Below are 21,571 nucleotides of genomic sequence, written 5' to 3'. Positions count from 1 at the left end.
AACAGTTTCCAAATGGAATCTCTAAATATAATCCTTGTCTTGGATGCTTTATCCCTGGAATTCTGCTTCACTGTTGGCAGCATCATAGACTAAGTGCAATGTATTAGTTCTGCAGCGATTCATGCCAAATGCGTTGTTTCCTTTAGGTCAGGAGCCTTGAACGATTGTTTTTCTGTAGGGTGCATTTTATAAAAAGACATTTAATGCTAGATTTTGAGTTATGAATGAATGCCTTGGCTGCTTCTTGGGTTACTTTTCTGGCTGACCACGCCCTCAGAATTCCTTTGCATATTTTAAAAACCTTTTATGTGATCCGGAATTTCTGTGCTTGTGTAGATGATTTCTGTAGAATCATAGATGACATCTTATCTTTAGATGGTGACTATGGTATGGAGTAGAAAGCTGTGTTCCAAGACAATGGAGTCATTTTACAAATGAGTAAACTCTAAGGCTCAAATAAACTGTGCCCTGGTCCAAGGTTCAGCAGCAGGCCCACTGCATGATTGGGACCAAAACTTAGTTTCTTTGCTCCAGTCCAGTGGTGCAATCTTTGCACCAGGGACTTGGCTCTCTATGTTTATAAACAAGTGTTGTTTTAAGGGGGGAAAAGAGAAAGGCTTTTGCACACCTGCTGTGTGTCAGGCACCATTATAAGGACTTTACATATATTAACTCAGTCCTCAAAGTAACCTGCTACGGTTTGAAGATACCTACTTCAGACACTGAGTTTGGAATCAATAGAAAGAAACATCTGTCTCAGGAAGATGGAAGAGACAGTGAACGGCACGGCTCAGGTTGGCCACAGGGTGTTACCCCAGACTCTGGCACAGCTGGGCAGCTGTACACTCTTTCACAGGGGCAGGCCCCTTTCACTCCGTGCAGAGAGCAGGACAGAGTATGTGCTCTCTGCAGGGGGCCCCAAGAGAGGGGCCTGAGCTGTGCACCCCCTGGTTCTCCTTCCACATTCACTGCCTCCCTGAGAAGGAATGAGAGAGGGGCAGAGTGAGATCAGGACTGTTCCTCTAAGGACATCACTCCCCGTGGAAACATGGAACTAGGGAAAGGCAGTGTTCCCTTTCCCCACAACATTATCAGGTGCCTATTATTTTTCCTATTTTATAAGTGAAAGTGTTGAGGTCCAGGGAGACAAAGTCATCTGTGCAAGTTGTACAGCTGGTAGGTCCTTCAGACTGCAGCCAGGGTCTGCGCACTACTGAAGGATGCTTGTCGGGAGCAGGCTGAGAACTAACTGCAGGTGAGTGCCTTGTGGTCGGACGTGTGTGGACGTAAGATGCACGTCAGGCGTGGCATCTCAGCCGGCTTGAGGCTCTGCTCCTCGCAGTCCCAGCGCAGTGCAGCAGGTGGTTTTTGAATGTTCACAAGGGGCTGGGATTTGCAACTGTTAGTGATAAACGGCTTAGCCTTGAGTATATACTTTTGAAAGATTTAGAAGCTGAGTTTGCAGTTTAACTTTTGGAAGTTCATTCATTCACCATTTACTGAGAGCTACGCATTAAAGTGTTGCTCTAGGCGCTGGGCTAGAGACAGATAAGGCCCCAGGTGCCGCTGTCCTCGTAAAGCTCACAGCTGAACTGAGACAGATGGAAAATTAAGTGACTGGTCCTGTGTGATAAAAGCATAATGGGGTACGTGCAGACAGGGGAGTCAGAGAACGTGTGCAAGTTGTAATCCTGGGCCTGAAGAACTTTGGTTTGTAAGCACCATCTACTGCCTTGGTTATTGTGGGAGACAGATGAGAATCACGCGTGTGACCGTGACTCTCTCAGGGCTGGGACATTGTCAGTGACTGTTGAGTGCTGTAGGGATGCTCGTGTGCAGGCCAGGATAGCACTAGGTGTCTGAGATTCCCTCCCGCTGAGAAAGGCGGTGATTTTGTGGGTTCTGTAAGGGGGTCTTTATTAGTCAATATAGCTTAGCCTGTGCTGAGGCAGAAAAATTAACCCTGAAATCTCAGAAAAATTAACCCTTACTACGACAAAGGTTTATGTCTGACTCACACAAAGTGGATGCAAGTTGGGCAGTTTTCCAGGGCAGCTGACCGCCCTGAGGTTGCTCAGTGACCCAGGCCGCATCCGGCCTCTGCTTCAGCTTCTCAACACCTGGCCTCCAGGATTGCCGCGCGGTGGAAGGGCGAGCTGGAGGCTGGCACTCTGCTTTAGAGTGCTTTGTCTCAGAGGGACGTGCATTGCTTCCCCTTACAACCCCCTGGCCTATCTTCCTGCAGGGAGGCTGGGGGTGGGGAGAGGAGGAGCAGTAGATATGGTTGGAGGACTGAGTGTCACTGCCAAAGCTTGCAGTCTTTCCCCCGCCTCCACCCCTTGTCCTTTCAGTCTCAGCCCTTGGAGTATTCCACATCCTAACCCCCATCTTGCCTAGTTCGTCACAAGGGAGGTGGCGGGTGCTGTGGTTTAAGAGCATAGCATCTCCTGCTGTCACCAATTTCCAGCCATGGGATTTGGGCAATATACTTACCCTCTCTTGTGTCAATTTCCTCATTGATACCGTGTAGACGGTAGTAATAGTACCCAAACTAGGAAGGTGCTTGTGATGTTTAGTTGAGATAATACATACGAAGTGTTTAGCACTGGCCCTGAATGTGCTCAGGCTCCATGGATTGGTGAATCTTCAATAAATGCTAGCTGATTGATCTGAGCACGAGTATTGATTAGCAGACATCCACAGCTGGGAAAGCAATTTAAGATACAGACTATGCTGATGGAGAATAAGTCATTCACTTAAATAAAGCACATGGCACTCTTAACCCTCGCACGTGGAAACCTCGGATCTTACAGCTCAGGGTTGCACTTCTGTTTGCTGTGGGCATGCCCATCAGGAAGGAGAGAGGCAGCGAGAGAAGAGAACCAACCTTTGCTGAGCAGTAGGCACGGTACTGGGAGTGTGTAGTTGAATTCTCACAATAGCTTTGTGAGTGAGGGGCCTCATGTGCGTTTTAGAGACAAGGAACCTGAGTTTAGAGAAGGCAGGGCACTTGTCCACCGGCATACAGCTGGCAAATAGTGCAGTTCAGAATTCAGTCTGGCCCTTCTGACCCCAACGGAGCTGGAGCCAGAGCGGGCAGAGGGGAATGGCTGCTGTCCGGGCCCCGTGGAGTTGTTCTTGTCTCCCAGGATGGTCCTGAGTGATTGCGTGCAGCGTTCTTCTGCTTTGTCCTGCTGAATTTGAGGGCTTTCTCTTCCCTCAGTTTACCTGCTGTTTGATTTATTGTTTTTCTAACACATGATACTTGGTATTTATGCTGAAACCGGGCTAACAAGGCAGTTGAAGTATTTTTGTTCCATTTGAAACAATAGGCGAGTGAAACTGTTGAACCTTCCTGCCAGCCTCCGGCCACAGAAAATGAAAAGCTTGCTGGGTCAGAACGTGTCAACCAAGAGCCCCTTCATCTACTCACCGATTATCGCACACAACCGTGGAGAAGAGCGGAACAAGAAAATAGGTACGACCATTTATCCTGGCTTTCTAGCTGTGCTCTACCGCTTGACTTCCAACGGCTTTTCTAGATTTTTAAAACGTTCGACTTCCAGTCCAGCTCATTCATGCATATGCACACATAAGTATGCATGTATGTGCATACTCTCACGTGCACACACAGTATACATGTATGTACACACTCATGTGCACATGCAGTATGCATGCATGTGCATGCTCTCATGTGCACACACAGTATGCATGTATATATACACTCGTGCACACTCAGTATGCATGCATGTGCATACTCATGTGCACACACAGTATGCATGCATGTGCACAGTGTCATGTGCTCACAGTACGCGTGCGTGTGCACACTGTCATGTGCACACACAGTATGCATGCATGTACACACTCATGTGCTCGCACAGTATGCATGTATGTATATGCTCTCATATAAATTTATTCAGTTTGCTGCCTTTTGTCAGGTAGTTGCCCGTGGATCTGATTTCTGAAAATCTATTTCATAAAAGGTGATTTTTGCGGAAGTTCTAGAAACCAGAAACCTCTGTTATCTGAGACTTATACAAACTACAGAAGAATGATAATTAGAGATCAGAGTGATTTTCCAAGGCCTGAAGTGACTTCTGAATCACCAAAGATTAAAGATTGACTTATGTTCAGGATTGATTGGGGGATAAGGACATTATATTGTCTTCTCTTTTGAACACTGCAACCCTCGTTTTGTATCAGTGCTAAGGATAGCCAGTCCTGAGATGCCTGATGACTCAGTGAGGAAAGATGGAATTATGCTGCGGAATAGATTGGGTGCGGAACACTCCCATTCTTGAGGATCTCTAATGTGCTTTTCTTTGTGCAGAGTTCCCTGACCACGTCCCAGCCCCCGGCCTGCTCTTTCGTTCCTCACAGCAGACCCCTCGGGCTGGTCTGCGCCCCCATTGCTGTCCCTCCACGTCCTTCCTGAAACCTGGCCGTGCAGCCGGCCTTGTTCTTCTCCAGCCCCCCTTTCCTTGGGTCCCTCGCATTTTGAGATGGTGGTGCCAATCACTGCCAGCCACGAGCTGATGTGTCACAGTGACAAAGCTGAAAGATTCGGAGGCCCGGCCCTGGTTGGTCATTGGTGATTCCCTCTGAGGAGTATTTTGTTTTTACTTGGCAAAATATTTTATTCACCATTTCTTTTTTTTGTTTGTTTCTTTTTGTTTGTTTTTGAGGTTGTACACATTTATTAGCATATTTATTTTGGGCCAAATAGATGCCCTCCCTCTGCCTTCCCATTGGATCTACCCTTTATGGGATGTTTCAGACAGTTGCTGCTTGCTCTAGGAAACTTCCATTCTTGAGATAGCCTCTGCCAGCTTGGGGGTTTCAGAAGGTTCTGGGATTGACAAGAACTCTCATCACCCTGGCTGGCTGTTTTCTGTGTGCTTTTAGGCAGAAACAGTTCTCAAATTGTGAGTGCTTTGAAAATTCATGCCGATGTCCACTAGAAGGGCCTGCTACTCAGCAGTTGCCTTCCCCCTCCTCTGGGGAGTCCCAGTAGAAGACCTGCAGTGCTTTTGCACTCTGCTTTTGAAATTCAGTGCTTTCTTCTCCTTCTGTTTTCCTCATTTCCACTGTTCGTTTCTATATTCCCAATGGAGGAAAAAGGCATCCTGACTTCATGAGGCCCTTCTTCCCAGGATATGCGGTCCTGTTGCGCTTACAATACCACCCACACCCCGTAGCATGGACCGCAGGCTCTCCCTGACCTGGCTCTGCCTCGTGGTCCCACCCGCACTCTGCCCTTTTGTTCTCACCTCCTCCCTTTCTCACTCCTGCTCCTCAGATCCCGCTGCACGGCTCCTTTCTGTTCTTTGGACATAACATTCTTGTTCCAGTCTCCGGGTGGTGTTCTTGCTGTGCCCTCTGCCTGGAGCTCATCCCTTGTGCTGTCATCGGCTCACTCAACTGGGCCCTTCTCACAGGGCACTCCTCTCCGATGCCTGCACCTAACAGGCTGCTCCTCCCGTCACCCTCTACAGTCGCTGCCCGGGTTTCTCTTCACAGCACTTATATGTCTGTTCATCTGTTTATGGAAGTCAAAGCCTAAGGGACAATATGAGCATTAGGTACCTCACATAATCTCAGTTGAGATTTCTTGCATTAATACCAGCACTAGAATTTCTTAGCGTCTCTAAGGATCTCATAATAAACCTTATGCACAATTAGTAAATTATCTGAACACCTTAAAAATAAAGTGTTTCCTAAGACAGAGGGCGTAACTCGAGGAGGAGCACTAAAAAGACCTTGTGCTTTTCTGTAATGGTAATCATTTCTTTTATTCAAATTGTGCTTTATAAGAAGCTATCATATTTTAGCTCATTTAGTTTTCCCAGTGTTTTTTGGAGGAAGTAATTTTTTCTGCCTTTTATGGATGAAGAAACAAACTCAGAGAGATGACTTCCCGGAGGTTACTCGCTAGTTTAGAGGCAAAGCGAAAACTTGAACTCACATCTCTTCAGACCTAGAATACCGCTCCCCCCAGTGCCCTCCAGCTTTCTCTAATGTCACAGCTCGCATGGCGTGGGCCCAAACTCATGACAACACACAGTCCCTGCCCTCAGCACTTCCAGGTCAGTTCAGGCAGGCAGGACACAAGCGCATGAAAAGCTGACTACAAGACAAGATGTGGGTCAGAGCTCTCTGAAACTGCGGACCTGCCGCTGGCAGTGCCTGTGACTTACCTGCTGAGCTCAGCAGACAAGAAGTGCTGGGCAAGCTGGGAGTAGGGACATCTCAGATTTGAAAGGCCTCCTGGGGGCCCAGAAAGCAGTGTTGTCTGTGAGGAATGGGGTGGGCTTCCCAAAGTGGGGCTCAGAGGCTCTGGTTGTTCATTGTTTAAAATAAGAAGAAAATGAGGAAGACATGGGGTAATGCCCTTGAAAAGCAGCATCTGGCTGTAAATTATGATGAATTTCTGAAAACATGAGCCCTAAGTATATAGCATACTACAGCCTCTGTGTGCATGTGTGTGTGTGTCTCCATTGGTCAGTCCTTCATTGGTTCATCCCCTCATCCATCAGTAAACTCCCCTCGAGCTTCTCCTGTGTGTCAGGCATGTGGCAGCCCTGGTCCTGTGGTTCCAATGGTGAACACGGCAGTCATGGTTGTTGCTGTCATGAGGTGTAGGTAGAAGTTGGAGGGAAGTAGTAAGTAGTAACTACAAGAAGTAGTAAATACAAGTAAATGGACAAATAAATAAAATAATGCCTAGTTTTAATTAGTGCTATTAAAGAAATAAAAGTGGGTTGAAGTGGAGAAAAATATTCTCTTCTATGGCATGGAAGCCTTTGCCTTTCCTGACTAAATATCTTTAATAACTATATTTAAAATGACAAGATTTTGAACTTTCTCTGACATCTGAATGTTTTCCATTTGCATCCTGGGAAATGATTTTGCTTGTTTATTCTCGCATCCATCACATAGGCATTGATTCCCCTATTATATGTCAGGCATTGTCAGGGGTACACACGGATGTTTACCAGAAGCCAGATACTGCCTCTTGGTTCTCTGACCTCTACCCGCTCCTCTCACTGTGCTGCTCAGGCTAAAAGCCTGCAAATGACATTTCCCCAACTCCCTGGCTGCAAGATTCTCCTTTTTATTTTTTGTGAGGAAGATTGGCTCTAAGCTAACGTCTGTTCCCAATCCTCCTCTTTTTGCTGAGGAATATTGCTCTTGGCTAATATCTGTGCCCATCTTCCTCTATTTTGTATATGGAATGCCTCCACAGCATGGCTTGATGAGAGGTGCATAGGTCTGTGCCCAGGATTCGATCCTGCGAACCCTGGGCTGCTGAAGTGGAACGTGCGAACTTAACTGCTACACCACCGGGCAGGCCCCCACAAGATTCTCTTAGGGTCTATCGGGCAGCCCCTGCCTGAGGGTGAAGGTGCAGGAAGGCAGAAGTCATTTTCCTCCTGTTGGCCCCTCTGGCGGTGGCCCCCCTGGTGGTGGCAGTGGTGGTGCAGAATGATGCGGCTCCACCTGCGTTGGTGATTGCAGCAGCAGCAGCAGCTCTGTTTGCATTGTCCAACAGAGGCTATCACATAATAAGGTGCTAGTAATGAACAGCAAATGTTCATTAAAATGAATGAATGATCAACTGCAACTGTTTGCTGGTTGTCCCGGAGAAAGGCCCGACCAGGAAGGCATTTGTAGTGTGAATTTGAGTCTTTGACATTCTAGTTTTAGTCTATTGATTTTGGAAGACACCCTCAACCTTGTGCTCCTCCCTCGCCCCGCCCCCACTGCTTCTCTGCTCTGGAGAACATGCTTGAGAGGACTGGAAGGAGGGGAGCTGCGTGGACATCGTGGTTGACCAGGGAGGGCCAGGGGGTTCCTGGGCCACCTCCAGTGAGCAGTGACTGTCTTCCCATGGAAACACCTCCTTGGGTCTTTTTGGAGGTGGAAGATTGGGTCCTGTTCTGGTCCAGTGACTCGCTGTCTCTTGGTGGTGGGCAAGTCACTTTCTGGGCTCCTCTTTCCCTGGGTGGGTCCTGGATTAGTCATTACAGAATTGATGAGGCTCTTCTCTCTAGGACTTCCTAGGAGTCTCTGGCTGCTCTTTTTGGGTCTCACTGGGGCTGGCAATAAGCGTTCTCCCCAAAGAACATTTTTAGGAAAGTTTCACCCATTTTGTTTAGAGAAACTTCTAAAGGTGATTTGGGAGAATTAGAGGTATGAGACTCCTTCTCAGGACCAGCTACATAATTTGTGGGGCCCAGTGCAAAGTGAAAATGTGGGGCCCCTTGTTGAAAAATTGTTGAGAATTTGGAGACAGTGACAGCAGAACATTAAATCAAACATAGGGGGCCGGCCCTGTGGCTTAGTGGTTAAGTGCGCGCGCTCCGCTACTGGCAGCCCGGGTTCGGATCCCGGGCGTGCACCGAGGCACCGCTTCTCCGGCCATGCTGAGGCCGCGTCCCACATACAGCAACTAGAAGGATGTGCAGCTATGACAGGCAACTATCTACTGGGGCTTTGGGGCGGGGGGGGAAGGAGGAGGATTGGCAATAGATGTTAGCTCAGAGCCGGTCTTCCTCAGCACAAAGAGGAGGATTAGCATGGATGTTAGCTCAGGGCTGATCTTCCTCACAAAAAAATTAAAAAAAAAAAAAAATCAAACATAGGACCCTCTGAGCCTAGGGCTCTGTGGCTGCAGAGTTGCCACCCGTGAAGCCAGCCCCACCTCTTTATTTTGTCCGCTGCAATCTTAAGAAATTGTTGAAGTTTCTTTTTATGAAAATAATACTCTGCATTTGTTGCAGAGGGCTTAAACAAACGTTATCTAGTGATTCTCATAATTCCATGATGCTGTAGGCATTATATTCCCAATTTACAGATGAGAAAGTTAAGTCTCAACAAATACAAATTACCTGCCTCAGGTCAGAGAGCTAGTAAGTGGCAGAGCTCAGGCTCCAGCCCAGATTTTACGACTCAAAGCCCAGGGATTGTTTTTCCTTTATGATATGGCTCCTCATCACAGTGAGAAGCACCTGCTCATCTGAGTGTGACGATAAGTTCCGTGGATATTGCAAGATTTTTTCTGAGATACAATAGAAGCTTCAGCCAAGATGCATGTTATTTGTTGAACACCCGTGGGTAGGAAAATGTAATTTATATTCTGTGGCTTCTAATATCTTTTTGACAATCTACTCATCAGTGGATGGTGCCTAGAGGTTTCAAGAATCACATATCTTTAACCTAAAATTCCAATCTCTATAAATGAATCTTGGTGTATAATTGGGGAGTTATCATCACAGCAGAGGGTGTAAGTATTAGAGCAGAAACCCCTGAGGGCAGTTTTTGAGACTGTTTTCTGCTCTACCTTGGAATCATTTCCCAGTCTTTCTGTCTGTACGTTGCTGGCGTCACTGTCGTCTGAGTTAAACTCTGCACAGAAGTGATTGCAGTGCATGTCCTGGGCTTCCGTGCCATGGGTGAGGGTTTTACATAATTTGTGATAGGACATTGTGGTGTGGCCAGGCCTAGTGCTCAGGTCGACACCTGCCCCAGCAGTGGTGGCCTGGACAGGCTGTAGCTGTTGGATGGACTTGGGCTGCAGCCTGGCCATGCAGCTGTCACTTCCCACTGTGCCACCTCGGACAAGTGGTCTTACCTCCCTGGGCTGCAGCTGTGCTGTCTACAGAATGGGGGCAAGCAAAGCTAACTCAGAGGTTCTTCTGAGGGCCAAGTGAGACAGTGTTCCTAAACTACCTAGCAGCCGTTCAGAGACGGTTCTGAGTAGCAGTCGCGTGTACCGTTCAGGTGCTGGGGATGCAGTGAGCAATCAGGAGTGCTTCCTGCCAGAGGGGTCCGTCCAGTGAAGTAGAAAGAGACGAACCTGTCAGCAAAAGCAACCAGAAGATGCTGTTCGTCCATGGATAACAATACGCATGGTGTACAACACAGAGTGGGGAGGACCTCATACAGAGTGGGTGTTTTGTAGCCATCAGTTGCTGTTCCTTCCCACTGTTTCTGGGAGGAAGTGTCAACGAAAGGGCTCCCCCGTTTGCTTTGACACTCTAAGGCATGGAGAGGAGATGATCTCCTCCTTTCAGACAGAAATATCTATTCATGTAATCAGTGGTTTATCTTAGGTTTACCTGTAGTAGACTAGGACCATGCAAGTATAAATAACTCCTTTCAGAAGCCCAGGAAAATGATTTTTTTAACGATGAGTTTTTTGGTTATGACAGAAAACAAACAGTTCCTTGACTACCAAGCATAGCAACATGTTAAAACAAGTGACGTCTTCATCACTGTGACAAAGGGGCTGGCGTGCTAACCACCTAGTCAGTGCCAGGCTCAGTGATACTGCAGAAGGGTCGCGGTATGCGCACAGTGTGCTCTGGAGAAGGACTTCTGTGAACCTCCCCTGGAAGGTTCTCATAGCCTGGGAGCCTGGGAGGCCGGGATAAGGAGAGGCGAGATGAAGAAGGGAGGAGACCTGGGTTTCTGGAGCTAGGAGCAGGCAGAGCAGAAGAGTGAGAAGAGAAGGTTTGGTGTAGCCTGTCTTAGGCTCTGTGCAGGGTGCCTGGTGCAGAGTGTTTGGAAAAAGCGGTGTCTTTATGGAAGCTCTGTGAAAGCTGAAGAATGCTAATGAATAAATCTTAGTATCTACTCTAGAAAAAGCCTTTTTACCGCCAATGTCCATTCTAGATGCCTCTTTGAGTTCAAAGACCTGAGCTTGAATCTCTGTGGCATCACTTACTAGCTCTGTGATTCCTAGGCACGGTTATTAACCTGTGTGGACCTTGGGTACCTGCCTTGTAACAATGGGGATGATAATCCCTATCTCACAAGGTAATTATGAAGAGGAATGAGATAACCTGCTCGAAGTGCCTCACCTCACAAGTGCCAACACTTGTTAGTTGATTCTGAAGTTCCTTCTGATTTACCTAATGGAGTATCTTAAAGGGAGGAGAGGGCAATGGAAGTGGGGATGGGTACTGTATTAGTTTTCTTTTGTTTTGTAACAAATTACCACAAACTTAGTGGCTTAAAACAACACAAATTTATTTTCTCACTGTTTCCTTGGGTCAAGAGTCTAGCGTGTGTTAGCTGGGTCCTCTGCTTAGGGTTTCACAGGCTGAAATCCAGGTGTCAGCTAGGGCTGTGTCCTCATCTGGAGACTTGATTGGGGAAGATCTGTTTCCTAGCTCCCTCATGTTGTTCGTCATTCATTTCCTTGCAGTTGTATAACTGATGCCCCTGTTAGCTGTCAGCCAGGACCACTCTCAGCTCCTAGAGGCCACTCTCAGGTCCTTGCCATGTGGCCACCTTCACAAGCCCTCTCCTGCTTTTAATCTTTTCATTTAGGAAGGGTATGGTCCTTTTTAAGGGCTCTCCTGATTGGATCAGGCCCACCCAGGATAATCTCCCTTTTGATTAATTCAGAGTCAACTGATTGGGGGCCTTAATCACACCTGTGAAATCCCCTCAGCTTTGTTATATAACATAACCTAATCATCATATTCACACTCAAGGGGAGAGGACTACACAGGGCATCTATACCAGGCAGGGAGTCTTGGGGGTCATCTCAGAATTCTGCCTCCCATAGGTGTTGAACTGCAGCTGGCCTGGGAGTAGTCAGGGAAGAGAAGCCACCATCTTCTCTTACAATCTCAGCAAGAGGATGGAGGAATCAAGCTATATGCCACTTAAAAATGACTGCAGCACCATCTTCCTAAGTACCATCGTCTGGGCCAGGGAGGTTCTGTGTGACTTGTGGCTCTTCACCAAGAACAGTGCTGTCTGGATTGATTTCAGTTTTGTGAGGGTGCATTTGGCATGCTGGTATGAGTTCAGCCTGCTGAAGACGACAAGAAACATCAGTCACAGAGCATCCAAGTGGTGGTGATGACTTGCTGTGTTTCAGAGAAAGCTAGTGGTAAAAACTAGCTTTGAATTGTTTATCTCAAGATGATCATAATGCCCACTGCCTCAATGGAAAAATAAATTGCCAGAGGAGTAATCTGAAACCATGTGAAACATGCAGAGTGCCAACTAACACATGGATTCTTTTGTGTGTGTGTATTTCTAGATTTCCAGTGGGTTCAAGGAGATGTATGTGAGGTTCAGCTGATGGTATATAACCCAATGCCATTTGAACTCCGAGTTGAAAACATGGTATGTATCACCAATCATTTGATCCTTTTGGGCTAAACACCAACTTACCATTAAAACATGTTTTTTACTTAATGTTTGAGGCACACATCCTATGATATATATTTGTTTTGCCAAAGATTATAAACTGCGAGTGGAAGACCACATCTTGTCATTCCTGTGCCTTTAGTGCACAGCACTCAATAAATGTTTGAATCAACAAAGAAAGATACCTCTGATTTGAGCACACTCTGAGCTTAGCTGATTGGATATATGGTTTGAAATAATCATGTTGAAATTTACATGAGATTAGCACAGATTACAAAGTCTATATTATGCCTGCTACTCAAAATCAGCATTACTTTATTGCTACAAGATGACAAGATGATCAAGGCCTAAGGGGAGAGCAAGCTCTGTAGAATAAGAGAATAAATTACTGCCCTACTACTGTGAGATTTCTCTGGGGTTTGAAATCCGATGTTCTGTTTCTGTGTTTTGTATAGGGTGTTAAATGTTCACTTTGTAGTGGTGTCTGTTGGAACTGCTCACCTAATTCCATAGTCAGTGGGAAGGAGATTTGTACTGGCTCTCCACGCTAATTCTAATGTTTCCAGAGCAAAGCCACCTGCTCACCATGTGGATTCCATTCCTCGAGTCTTCTCTATGCTTATTGTTATACAGTACTAATTGTAACTTTTCAGTGACGCGCAAAGGATAGTGTTGAGAGAGGTGGCGTTTTCCTTTAGAGTTGTACGACTCATGTTCAGGGTAAAAGGAAGGCTCTTCATGCAGGTACCTTGCTGAGTGCCCAGGCCGCACGTCAGGCCCTGTGCGAGGCATGGGGGAGCCTGGTCCCTGCCATGACTGTGGTCAGTGCTGTGGTGGAGGTGCATAAGGTGCCGCAGGACCCACGTGGAGAGTCAGGGAAGGTTTCCTGGGAGAGAGGACGGCTCAGCTGAGAATACAAGGATGAGTTAGAGTTTGCCAGGCAGACTGGTAGTCATTGTAGGTGATGTTTAGGCTTCCAGCATGAGGCATAGTTTTCTAAAATCTGTTTGAGTTCTTAGAAACTCACTGAATATTAAGCGTACAGTCCTGAGGTCATTTGGAGAATGACTACAGGATGATTGTTTTCCTCCTCCTCCTGCTGTGCAGACACATGCTGGCCTTAGGATCTGGCTCTTGGCCAGGCCCCTTAAGTGACTTGTGTCTCTTGGCCTAAACAGGGAATAATAGTTGTTTAGAGAATTTCCCCCAAAGTGGTTAAAGTATCATATGTCTGATGCTCTTTCTTATACATTTTTTATCTTAAAAAGTGGTTTTCATTTTTATTGGGTTTAAAAGTAAGATGTGTTTTTTATAAAAAAATCAAGAATAACAAATGATAAAATAAAAATTATCACTAAGAGATAGCCCACAAATCATGGTCAGAATTTTGAAAATTAAAATTTTTAAAAATTAAAAATTTTGAAATATTTCAAACACATGAAATGTTACAGGGAATAATAAACGCTCACATATCCACCATTGATGTTTAGAAAATTATAATAGTTGGCCCTATTTGCTTTAGCTGTTTTAAAAAGAAATAAAATGCCAATATTTTGCCTAGAGGCCGTGGCCGTCTAATTGGTTTCTCTGCTTTCACTCTTGCCCACTACATCTGTTTCACACATCAGTAGATCACCTCATGCTTTTGCTCAAAATCTGGGCACAGGTGTGCTCATTGCTGCTAGAGTGTCTTTGGTTCTGCGTGTTTTCTGCAGACAGAGTTAGGAGGAGTATGCATGTGTGTACACAAGGACATGTACTTACATATATACCTGCATGCATACATCTACGTGTGTGTATATGTATACACACGTGCCCATATGCATGCATATACACATTTTGTAACTCCTGACTTCACAGTGATACCTCCCATTCTAATCCATCTCCTTTCTTTCTTCCTTCTTCTTTCCTTTCCTTCCTTTCTTCCTTCTTTCTTCCTTCCTCTATTCCATGTCTGTGTCCTGTCCTCCATTGTGAGAACTTGGCTCACAACAACATCAACACGTTCTCATCTGCTCAGTCCTGTAATCTAAAATAGTTTCAGGGTTGTGTTGACCATAGCACTGCAGAAAACAAACCTACTAGAAAGAATCCAGGATCTCTCCTTCATTTCGGTCGTCTTTAATTTATCTCAACCATGTTCTGTAGATTTCAATGGGCAATTCTTACACATCATTCATTAGATTTATTCCAAGATAGTTGATTTTTAAAAATCTCTTGTTAATGGTATTTTTTACATTTTATTTTCTAATTGTTTATTGTTAGATTATAGAAATACCTTTGCTCTTTTTTATGCTGACTTTGTCACTTTGCTAAGTGCGCTCATTAGTTCGTATTTCATTCTAGATTCCACAGGGTGTTCTATGTTCATAGTTTTGTTTTTTGTGAATAATTGTCCTATGCGTTTTATTTCTTTTTCTTGCGTTATTGTACTGGGTAGCACCTCTATTACAATGTTGAGGAGAAGTGCTGAGCACAGACATCCCTGCATTGTTTCCAGTCAGGGGGCAGCTCCTTGAGGCCAGAGAATCTGTCTTGTTCACCGTCAAGTACCTGGTACATATTGAAATGAATTGATAGTTCTTAAGTGCACCAGAGGGATATTAATGGATAATATATTTCCACACTTTATGGTTTTTTTCTTTGTTTACATTCTCATTTGGTAAAACAACAAAACAAAACAAAGATAAAAAATATAGCAATCAGGGATAATATCAAGATGGAATTGTTGTTTAGGCACCCATAGTGCTTTCCATTTCCAAGATTGTTTTGTGTTAATCACACTTTTAGACTGTCTCTGCAATTCTCTGTGGATTTTATAAAAGCTGTTTCATTCTGGGAGTCCTGGAGCTTGCCTGTTAGTAGATGTGCAGTGGCTAGTTTGGAACTGGCTAACAGTGGTGGGTTTGGGCTGTGCTTATTCATGTTGCTCCGTCACTTGCTTTAGGGGCTTCTCACGAGTGGCGTGGAGTTCGAGTCTCTCCCTGCAGCGCTTTCCCTTCCAGCTGAATCTGGTCTTTACCCGGTGACGCTCGTTGGGGTCCCACAGACGACTGGAACGATTACTGTGAATGGTAAGGAGAATTCCTCTCTGATTTCAGGTGGAGTAGAAGTGCTGACCTCCTGTACTGCCTCACTGAGGCCTGTCACTGGTCACCCGGCATTGTGGTCCCACCCAATGTAAAGATAATGGGAAGACTGCAGTTCTTTGGGATGTGAAATGAAACGTTTTTGAGTGTGCAGGATGTGGTGCCGTGCTCCTGTTACAGCGGGAGGGGTCCTCACTCTGTGTTCTGGCCTCATCGCCCCTCTCCTCTCCCTCATCTTCACCATTCTCCGGTCTGCTGACTTCTTCCAATAAGCCTGCAAACGTGCTCCAAGCTTCTCCCACTGCAGTTAAGCCCTCCCAACTCCACTAAGTGCGGCGCCTGCTTTTCGGTTTCTATCTAACTTCACTGCCCAGCAGCCTTCGGCACCGCTGCCCGCCGCCTTCCTGGTGCTCTGTCTCCTGGTCTCTGTGATGGCACACCCTCTGGTTTTCTGCTGCCTCTCCCGCCTTCCTTTTCAGTCAGTCTCTTCCCCAGTTGCCTCTTCTACAGCCCAACCCTTAGGACAGTGTTGCTCGTGGCCCAGCTTCTATGCTTTCCTCTCTCCCGCCCTCCCTCTGCTTCCTCTTCCTCTCCTTCCTTCCCCCAAGCCTGGTCCCGCCCCTCTCTCCCCATCTTCCTCTCTTCTCTATTCCCTTCCTTCCCTCTCTTCCCCCCTCCCCTCCTTTCTCCATGTGGCAGCTCTAGGCAATCCCATCAGTCTCATCCACTTTTCTGGCTTCAGGTCCCATCTGTATGCTGCTAATTCCTAGGGTCTCCTGTCTAGACCCCTTTTCTGAACCTGCATATCCAGCCGCTAACCAGCCATCTCCTTGGCTGTCTCGTAGGCACTTCACATATAATATATCCCAGCCAGAATACATCACCTCCTCCCCGGAGCTGCCCCTCCCCATCTCAGTCAGGGCATCACCGTCTAGCAGTTGCCCTAACCAGGTACCTGGGAGTCATCCTTAACTCCTCCTGTCTCTCTCACACTCACCCCCGTGTTACTGACTGTGTCATCAGTACTCCTCTTCACCTCCACAGCCACTCCACAGAACATGACCCTCTTATACGGTTTGTCACAAAAGCATCAGGACTGGTCATTCTGCCCCAAGTCTTGCTTGCTAATAAATTCGTTTTCCATCCTGCAGCCAAGTGACCTTTCTGCAGTGTAAATCCGATCATGTCATCTCTTGACCATGAGTCTTAGTGCCTTCACAGTGCCCTCATCATCAGGGCTAACTTCCTTAGCACGGCTTGGAACCCTGTGTGATCCAGCCCCTGTGATCTCCTCTTTGCCCCTCCTCTTCTGGATTACACTCCACTCTCATAGACGTCTCTTCTGGAAACACGCCAAGCTCTCCGAGCCGTTGCCTGTGCTTTTCCTTCTCTTGGCATGCCTCCAGACTTGGCTGGCTCCTGGGCTCCTCTACTTCTCAGCTCAGACCTCCTTTCCTCCTGGAGACCGTCCTCAGCTTCTCTATGCTGGATCAGGTGCCCTGCTCGGTGCTCCTACGACACTCTGTGCATGTCCCTCCTTCATGTCGCTAATTGTAATTGCTTGCTGGCCTTTGCCTTCCTGGCCTTGTCTGTCTTGCTCAGCTGGATCCTCAGCACCTGGCACGTAGTACGTCTTCAGTACGTATTTGTTGGCTGAAAGAAGAAACATTTCTGGGAAAGGGTGTTCTCTATCAAGCCATGAGGCAGGCGTCATCCTAGCTTAGGATGTGTTGCAGCAAGTGCTGAGATGGGGCCCAGCACATGGCTTGTGGGAACACGGGGGAGAGGTGGCCCAGAAGGGGAGAGTGGGTCAAGAGGGACTCCTAGTAAGTGACCCTGAGGTTTGAAGGCCAACTAGGAACTATCCAAATGAATGGAGCGGGGAGTTGAGGGGGTTCCAGGCAGAAAGAACAACCGGTCCAGAGACCCCGAGGTAAGAGAGAACACAGTGTGTTGGGGAACCGGAGGTGACTCAGAGTAGCTGGTCCAGGGCAGAGAGGTGGTAGTGACGAGGCTGGGAAGGTAGACAGAGGGCAGACCCAGAAGGGCCTTGTAAATCGTGCTGCGGGACGTTGGCTTTCTCCTGGGGCAGTGGGGCTGCTGCATTGTTTGAATGGAGGAGCGATATGATTTGAATGGAGGAGCGGTAAAGCAGCACCCCTGAGGCTGCTTTGTGGAGAATAGGCTGGAGATGGGCAAGACTGGAGGCAGGGAGACCAACTATGCAGCTATTGCGATAATCTGGGGACAAAGGTAGGACCACAGCTGTGGTGGGGGGTGGAGCAAAGGAGAGGGATTAGAGAGGAAATAATTGGACCGAAAGGCTTGGTTCAGAGTAACACACAACCAATCACCAGTAGGTTCCTGGACGAGTAAGGTTCAGAGCCTAAGTAACAAAGTTCTTAGCTGTTTATCCTTGGTACAGACTAGTTAGTGTTCATTTTTGGTACACATTATATACGAAGTGGAAGGGCTGGCCTTGTATTATCAGGCATAACACAGAGGATTCGTCATCAGATTTTGGGTTTATTTGCAGTCATTTTCAGCAATGGGTGAGAAAAGGAAAATGGTTGATTTTAATTAAGAAATGGAAAACAAAGGTTGCTGAGCAGACAAAACCACATAATATCAGGTTTTATAGAAAACAAATATGAGGAGGCTTTAGTGCCTGACGTGGGTTCCTAGGGAGGGAAATGTTTGCAAGTTAAATTAAAGAAGTCTTTTAAGAAACATCCTTTAAAAAGAAGGAAGTGTGGGTGCTGTGAATTGGAGTTATTTTAAGTTGAGAAACCAGTTTACAACCAGCAGAAGGTAAAGGGGAGCGTCGATGAGGCTCTAGAAGGGCCCTGATTTGCCCTTGAGGTAACTGCTTGCTTCTCTGTTTAGTACAGAACCGTTTAATATGAATGCAGGAAACTTGTTGCCCTAGGCATTTAGCCATTGGGTATTGTTTAATTTGTTACACAGTGAATGTTGTGTATGATAATTCTCTCCCAAAATTTCAAAAGCCATTTTACGGCTTTACTTAAACAATTTCAAGTGCTTATCTGGCCAATGGAGTGTCTTTTTTTTGCATGGAGAATTTGCTGATGTTAAATTATAGTGCTTGTACACATGCAGCACATTTGCCATATCACGTAGTAGTTATAATAACAGTAATTGACTCTTGAACTTTTGTCTCTCAACGGAAGGTTTTGAATCATTTTTCAAATATTTATTAACCTGGAAAGGAATACTAGCTATTGTTCTTATTTTAGAGATGGATACATTTGCAAAGCAAATTAGTAAAGGGATGAGATACTAATTATTAAGTTGTGTAGCGATTTATAGTTGACAAAGACTGTCACATACGCACTTCATTTGGACCCAGTCCCCTTGTGAAGCAGGAGTGCAGGTGCTCTTATCATCTCCCTTCTCCATATGAGGAAGCCAAGGGCCTTCGGGGTTGAGTGCGGGGGCTCTGGGTGAGACTAGCAGTGATGGGGCCTCAATCTGAACTGGACGCAGGTGTTCCGAAAGGGACCGCTCTCTTTTCATTACCCCGGGGCTGCCTTCAGGTGTAGGCATGAGGCGTGAAGCCTTTGCAGGTGGTGTGAAGCTTTTCTCTTGTTTCCCAGGTTACCATACCACGGTCTTTGGTGTCTTTAGTGACTGTTTGCTGGACAACCTCCCGGGAATAAAGACCAGCGGCTCCACAGTCGAAGTCATTCCTGCTCTGCCCAGACTCCAGATCAGCACTTCTCTGCCCAGGTAGGCACGCTAAGAGTCTACTTTCTGACAAGAAACGGCGCTTAAGAATATTTTTTAGTTATACTTTTTTTAATGGCACCAAAAGTTTGAGTTAATCTGTGATTCTTATGACCAGAGTATGGGTGAAGGGTTTCTTCAAGATAACCGCTTGGCAATATGCTTTGCTTAAAGCGGATTGGAACAAAGTTGAAGTGTTTATTACCAAGAACAGAATAAAATGTGAAATTAGCCTTTGGAATCATAATTTTTGTGAAAGACGATCAAGGTTTTAGGGAATTTAAGAAAAAACTCTTATCTTTTAAAAAATAGGCCTTTTTTTTCTTTTAGCTTTATAAGAAAGCATAAAAAGAAAAGGAAATAAATCTCAGGAGTCCCAGAAGCAATTATCATTAATGCTTTGTGGTATTTCCTTCCAGTATTTATCTGTCCTTTTTATTTTATTTATTTATTTATTTATTTTAAATTTTATTTATTTTCTTTTCCCCCAAAGCCCCAGTAGGTAGTTGTATGTCATAGCTGCACATCCTTCTAGTTGCTGTATGTGGGACGCAGCCTCAGCATGGCTGGAGAAGCGGTGCGTTGGTGAGCGCCCGGGATCCGAACCCAGGCCGCCAGCAGCGGAGCGCGCGCACTCAACCACTAAGCCACGGGGCCGGCCCTATCTGTCCTTTTTAAAAAATATATGTAGTTTGAATAGTTGAGATCATACTACATTATATGTAGTATCATAGATTACTTTTTGCATAACCATATAACATAAGATAAAAAATTTCTATTTTAATTGCTTCAAAAAGTGCGTTATAAAGACATCTCAAAATTGTATCACCATTCATTTCCTTGCTATTGGAATTTGAGATTGTCTCAATTTTTACTCTTATGAATAATGCTTTAATGTTTGTTCTTTTGGCTGTTTTTGTAAAGTGTATCTTGGGATTTTCTGAAGTGTTTTGAAAGCTCATTCACATATTTAACAGGCCCTTTTCAGTTCCAGGCACCGTGCTAGAGGCTAGGGCTATGAGAGTGGACACAGTAGCCCTGCTCTTTGCCTTCACAGGAAGTTACAGTCAAGTGGGAGAGATTGACAGGTAGCCAAACAGTCACAGTCTACTATTGTCGGGACTCTGATGGGGCTGTGGGAGATCACAGGGACTCAGGGAAGATACCTTCCAGGAGGCGACGTCGAGTGTGGTGTGATAGGTGAGGGAGGAGGAATTAGCCATGTACAATGGGTAGGCGGGAGAATTTTCGAACAAAGACAGCAGTCTGTGAGAAACCCCAGGGGTGAGAGAAAGCATCATGTGATTGGAGAATAAAATGAAATCAGAAAAAAATTAACTCAAAAGGATCATAGAACTAAATGTAAGAGCTAAAAGTGTAAAACTTTTAGAAAAAAACATAGGAGAAAATCTTCATGACCTTGGGTTAGGCAAAGAGTTCTTTGATATGACATCAAAAGCAAGATCCATAAAAGAAAACATTGATAAATTGAACTTTATCAAAATTAAAAACCTTTGCACTTCAAAGACACCATTAGGAAAATGAAAAAACCCAGTAATTCAAATCCTAGGTATCAACCCAAGACATATGAAAAGATGTATTGACACAGAAATGTGTACATGAATGTTCACAGCAGCGTTATTTATAATTGCCAAAAAAAGTGGAAAGAGCTCACATGTCTGGCAACTGGTGAATGGGTAAACAAAATGTGGTACATCCATACAACAGAGGACTACTCAGCAGTCAACAGGAATGAACTCCTGATACATGCCCCCTGTAGATGAGCCTCAGAAACAAAGAAGAAAAAAAGTGAAAGAAGCCGGATGCAAAAGGCCACGTAGTGTGTGATTCCATTTATATGAAATGCCCAGAAGAGGCAGATCTCGAGAGAGAAAGCAGATCAGTGGTTGCCTCAGGCTGGGAGCGGGAGCAGGGATTGATTGCAGTGGGCACCAGGGCTCTCTTTGGGGTGATGGAAATGTTTTAAAACTGAGTATCAGTGTTGGTAGTACAACTTTGTAAATTTACTAAAAATGATTAAATTGCATAGCTAAAACAAGTGTATTTCATGGTATGTAAATTATACCTCAATTACGCTGTTTTACAAAAAGTGAATTTTGGTGGCTTTAGCATAGAGTACTGATCTCAGGGAAGCCCAGGGCAGCCTCAGGAGGACATTGTTGTCTTTGTTCCGGACACGAGGACAGCAGAGCTCCCAGGGCGTGAGCTGCCTCTGAGCATGTGTTAGCTCAACAGCCGACTCTGCAAGCCCCCAGCTCAGGCTTCGTCCCCCTATCATAGCCTCCTACTGCTCCCTGTAACACTGCAGCACCGACTGGTGCCAGGTTACGGATGACACAGGCCTCAGGCCACGATTTCAGGCACGTGCTCCTGGCTTGTTTGAGGACCCTGAACTAAAGGGAGAGATGAGAGAGCTGGCAGTCGAGGTCACACCGGTGTGCCTGCCCCACGCTTGGTGAACCCTCACAGCTCTTCAGTAAAGGACAAGGTGGCTTAAGGTGCAAAAGCACTAAGTAAAAGTGCTATTCCAAAAGGGAAAAATG

The 21,571-nt window shown here is 45.8% G+C and overlaps 1 protein-coding gene across 6 annotated transcripts in view; it reads left to right on the top strand.

The window, feature by feature from the left end:
* Positions 1 to 21,571, top strand: part of TRAPPC9 (trafficking protein particle complex subunit 9) — a 639,688-nt gene that overhangs the window by 129,772 nt on the left and 488,345 nt on the right. For all 6 annotated transcript variants that reach the window (XM_058564989.1, XM_058564990.1, XM_058564988.1 and 3 more), the window contains 4 exons: positions 3,333 to 3,478; positions 12,062 to 12,147; positions 15,119 to 15,245; positions 18,878 to 19,010. In XM_058564989.1, the coding sequence (XP_058420972.1) occupies positions 3,333 to 3,478; positions 12,062 to 12,147; positions 15,119 to 15,245; positions 18,878 to 19,010 (492 nt within the window). The remainder of the gene's footprint in view (positions 1 to 3,332; positions 3,479 to 12,061; positions 12,148 to 15,118; positions 15,246 to 18,877; positions 19,011 to 21,571) is intronic.

The sequence above is a fragment of the Diceros bicornis genome, chromosome 21, assembly GCF_020826845.1.
Source record: "Diceros bicornis minor isolate mBicDic1 chromosome 21, mDicBic1.mat.cur, whole genome shotgun sequence".
Classification (NCBI taxonomy): Eukaryota; Metazoa; Chordata; class Mammalia; order Perissodactyla; family Rhinocerotidae; genus Diceros; species Diceros bicornis.
Note: the sequence above shows the minus strand (reverse complement) of the source record. Positions and strands in the feature narration are given on the sequence as shown.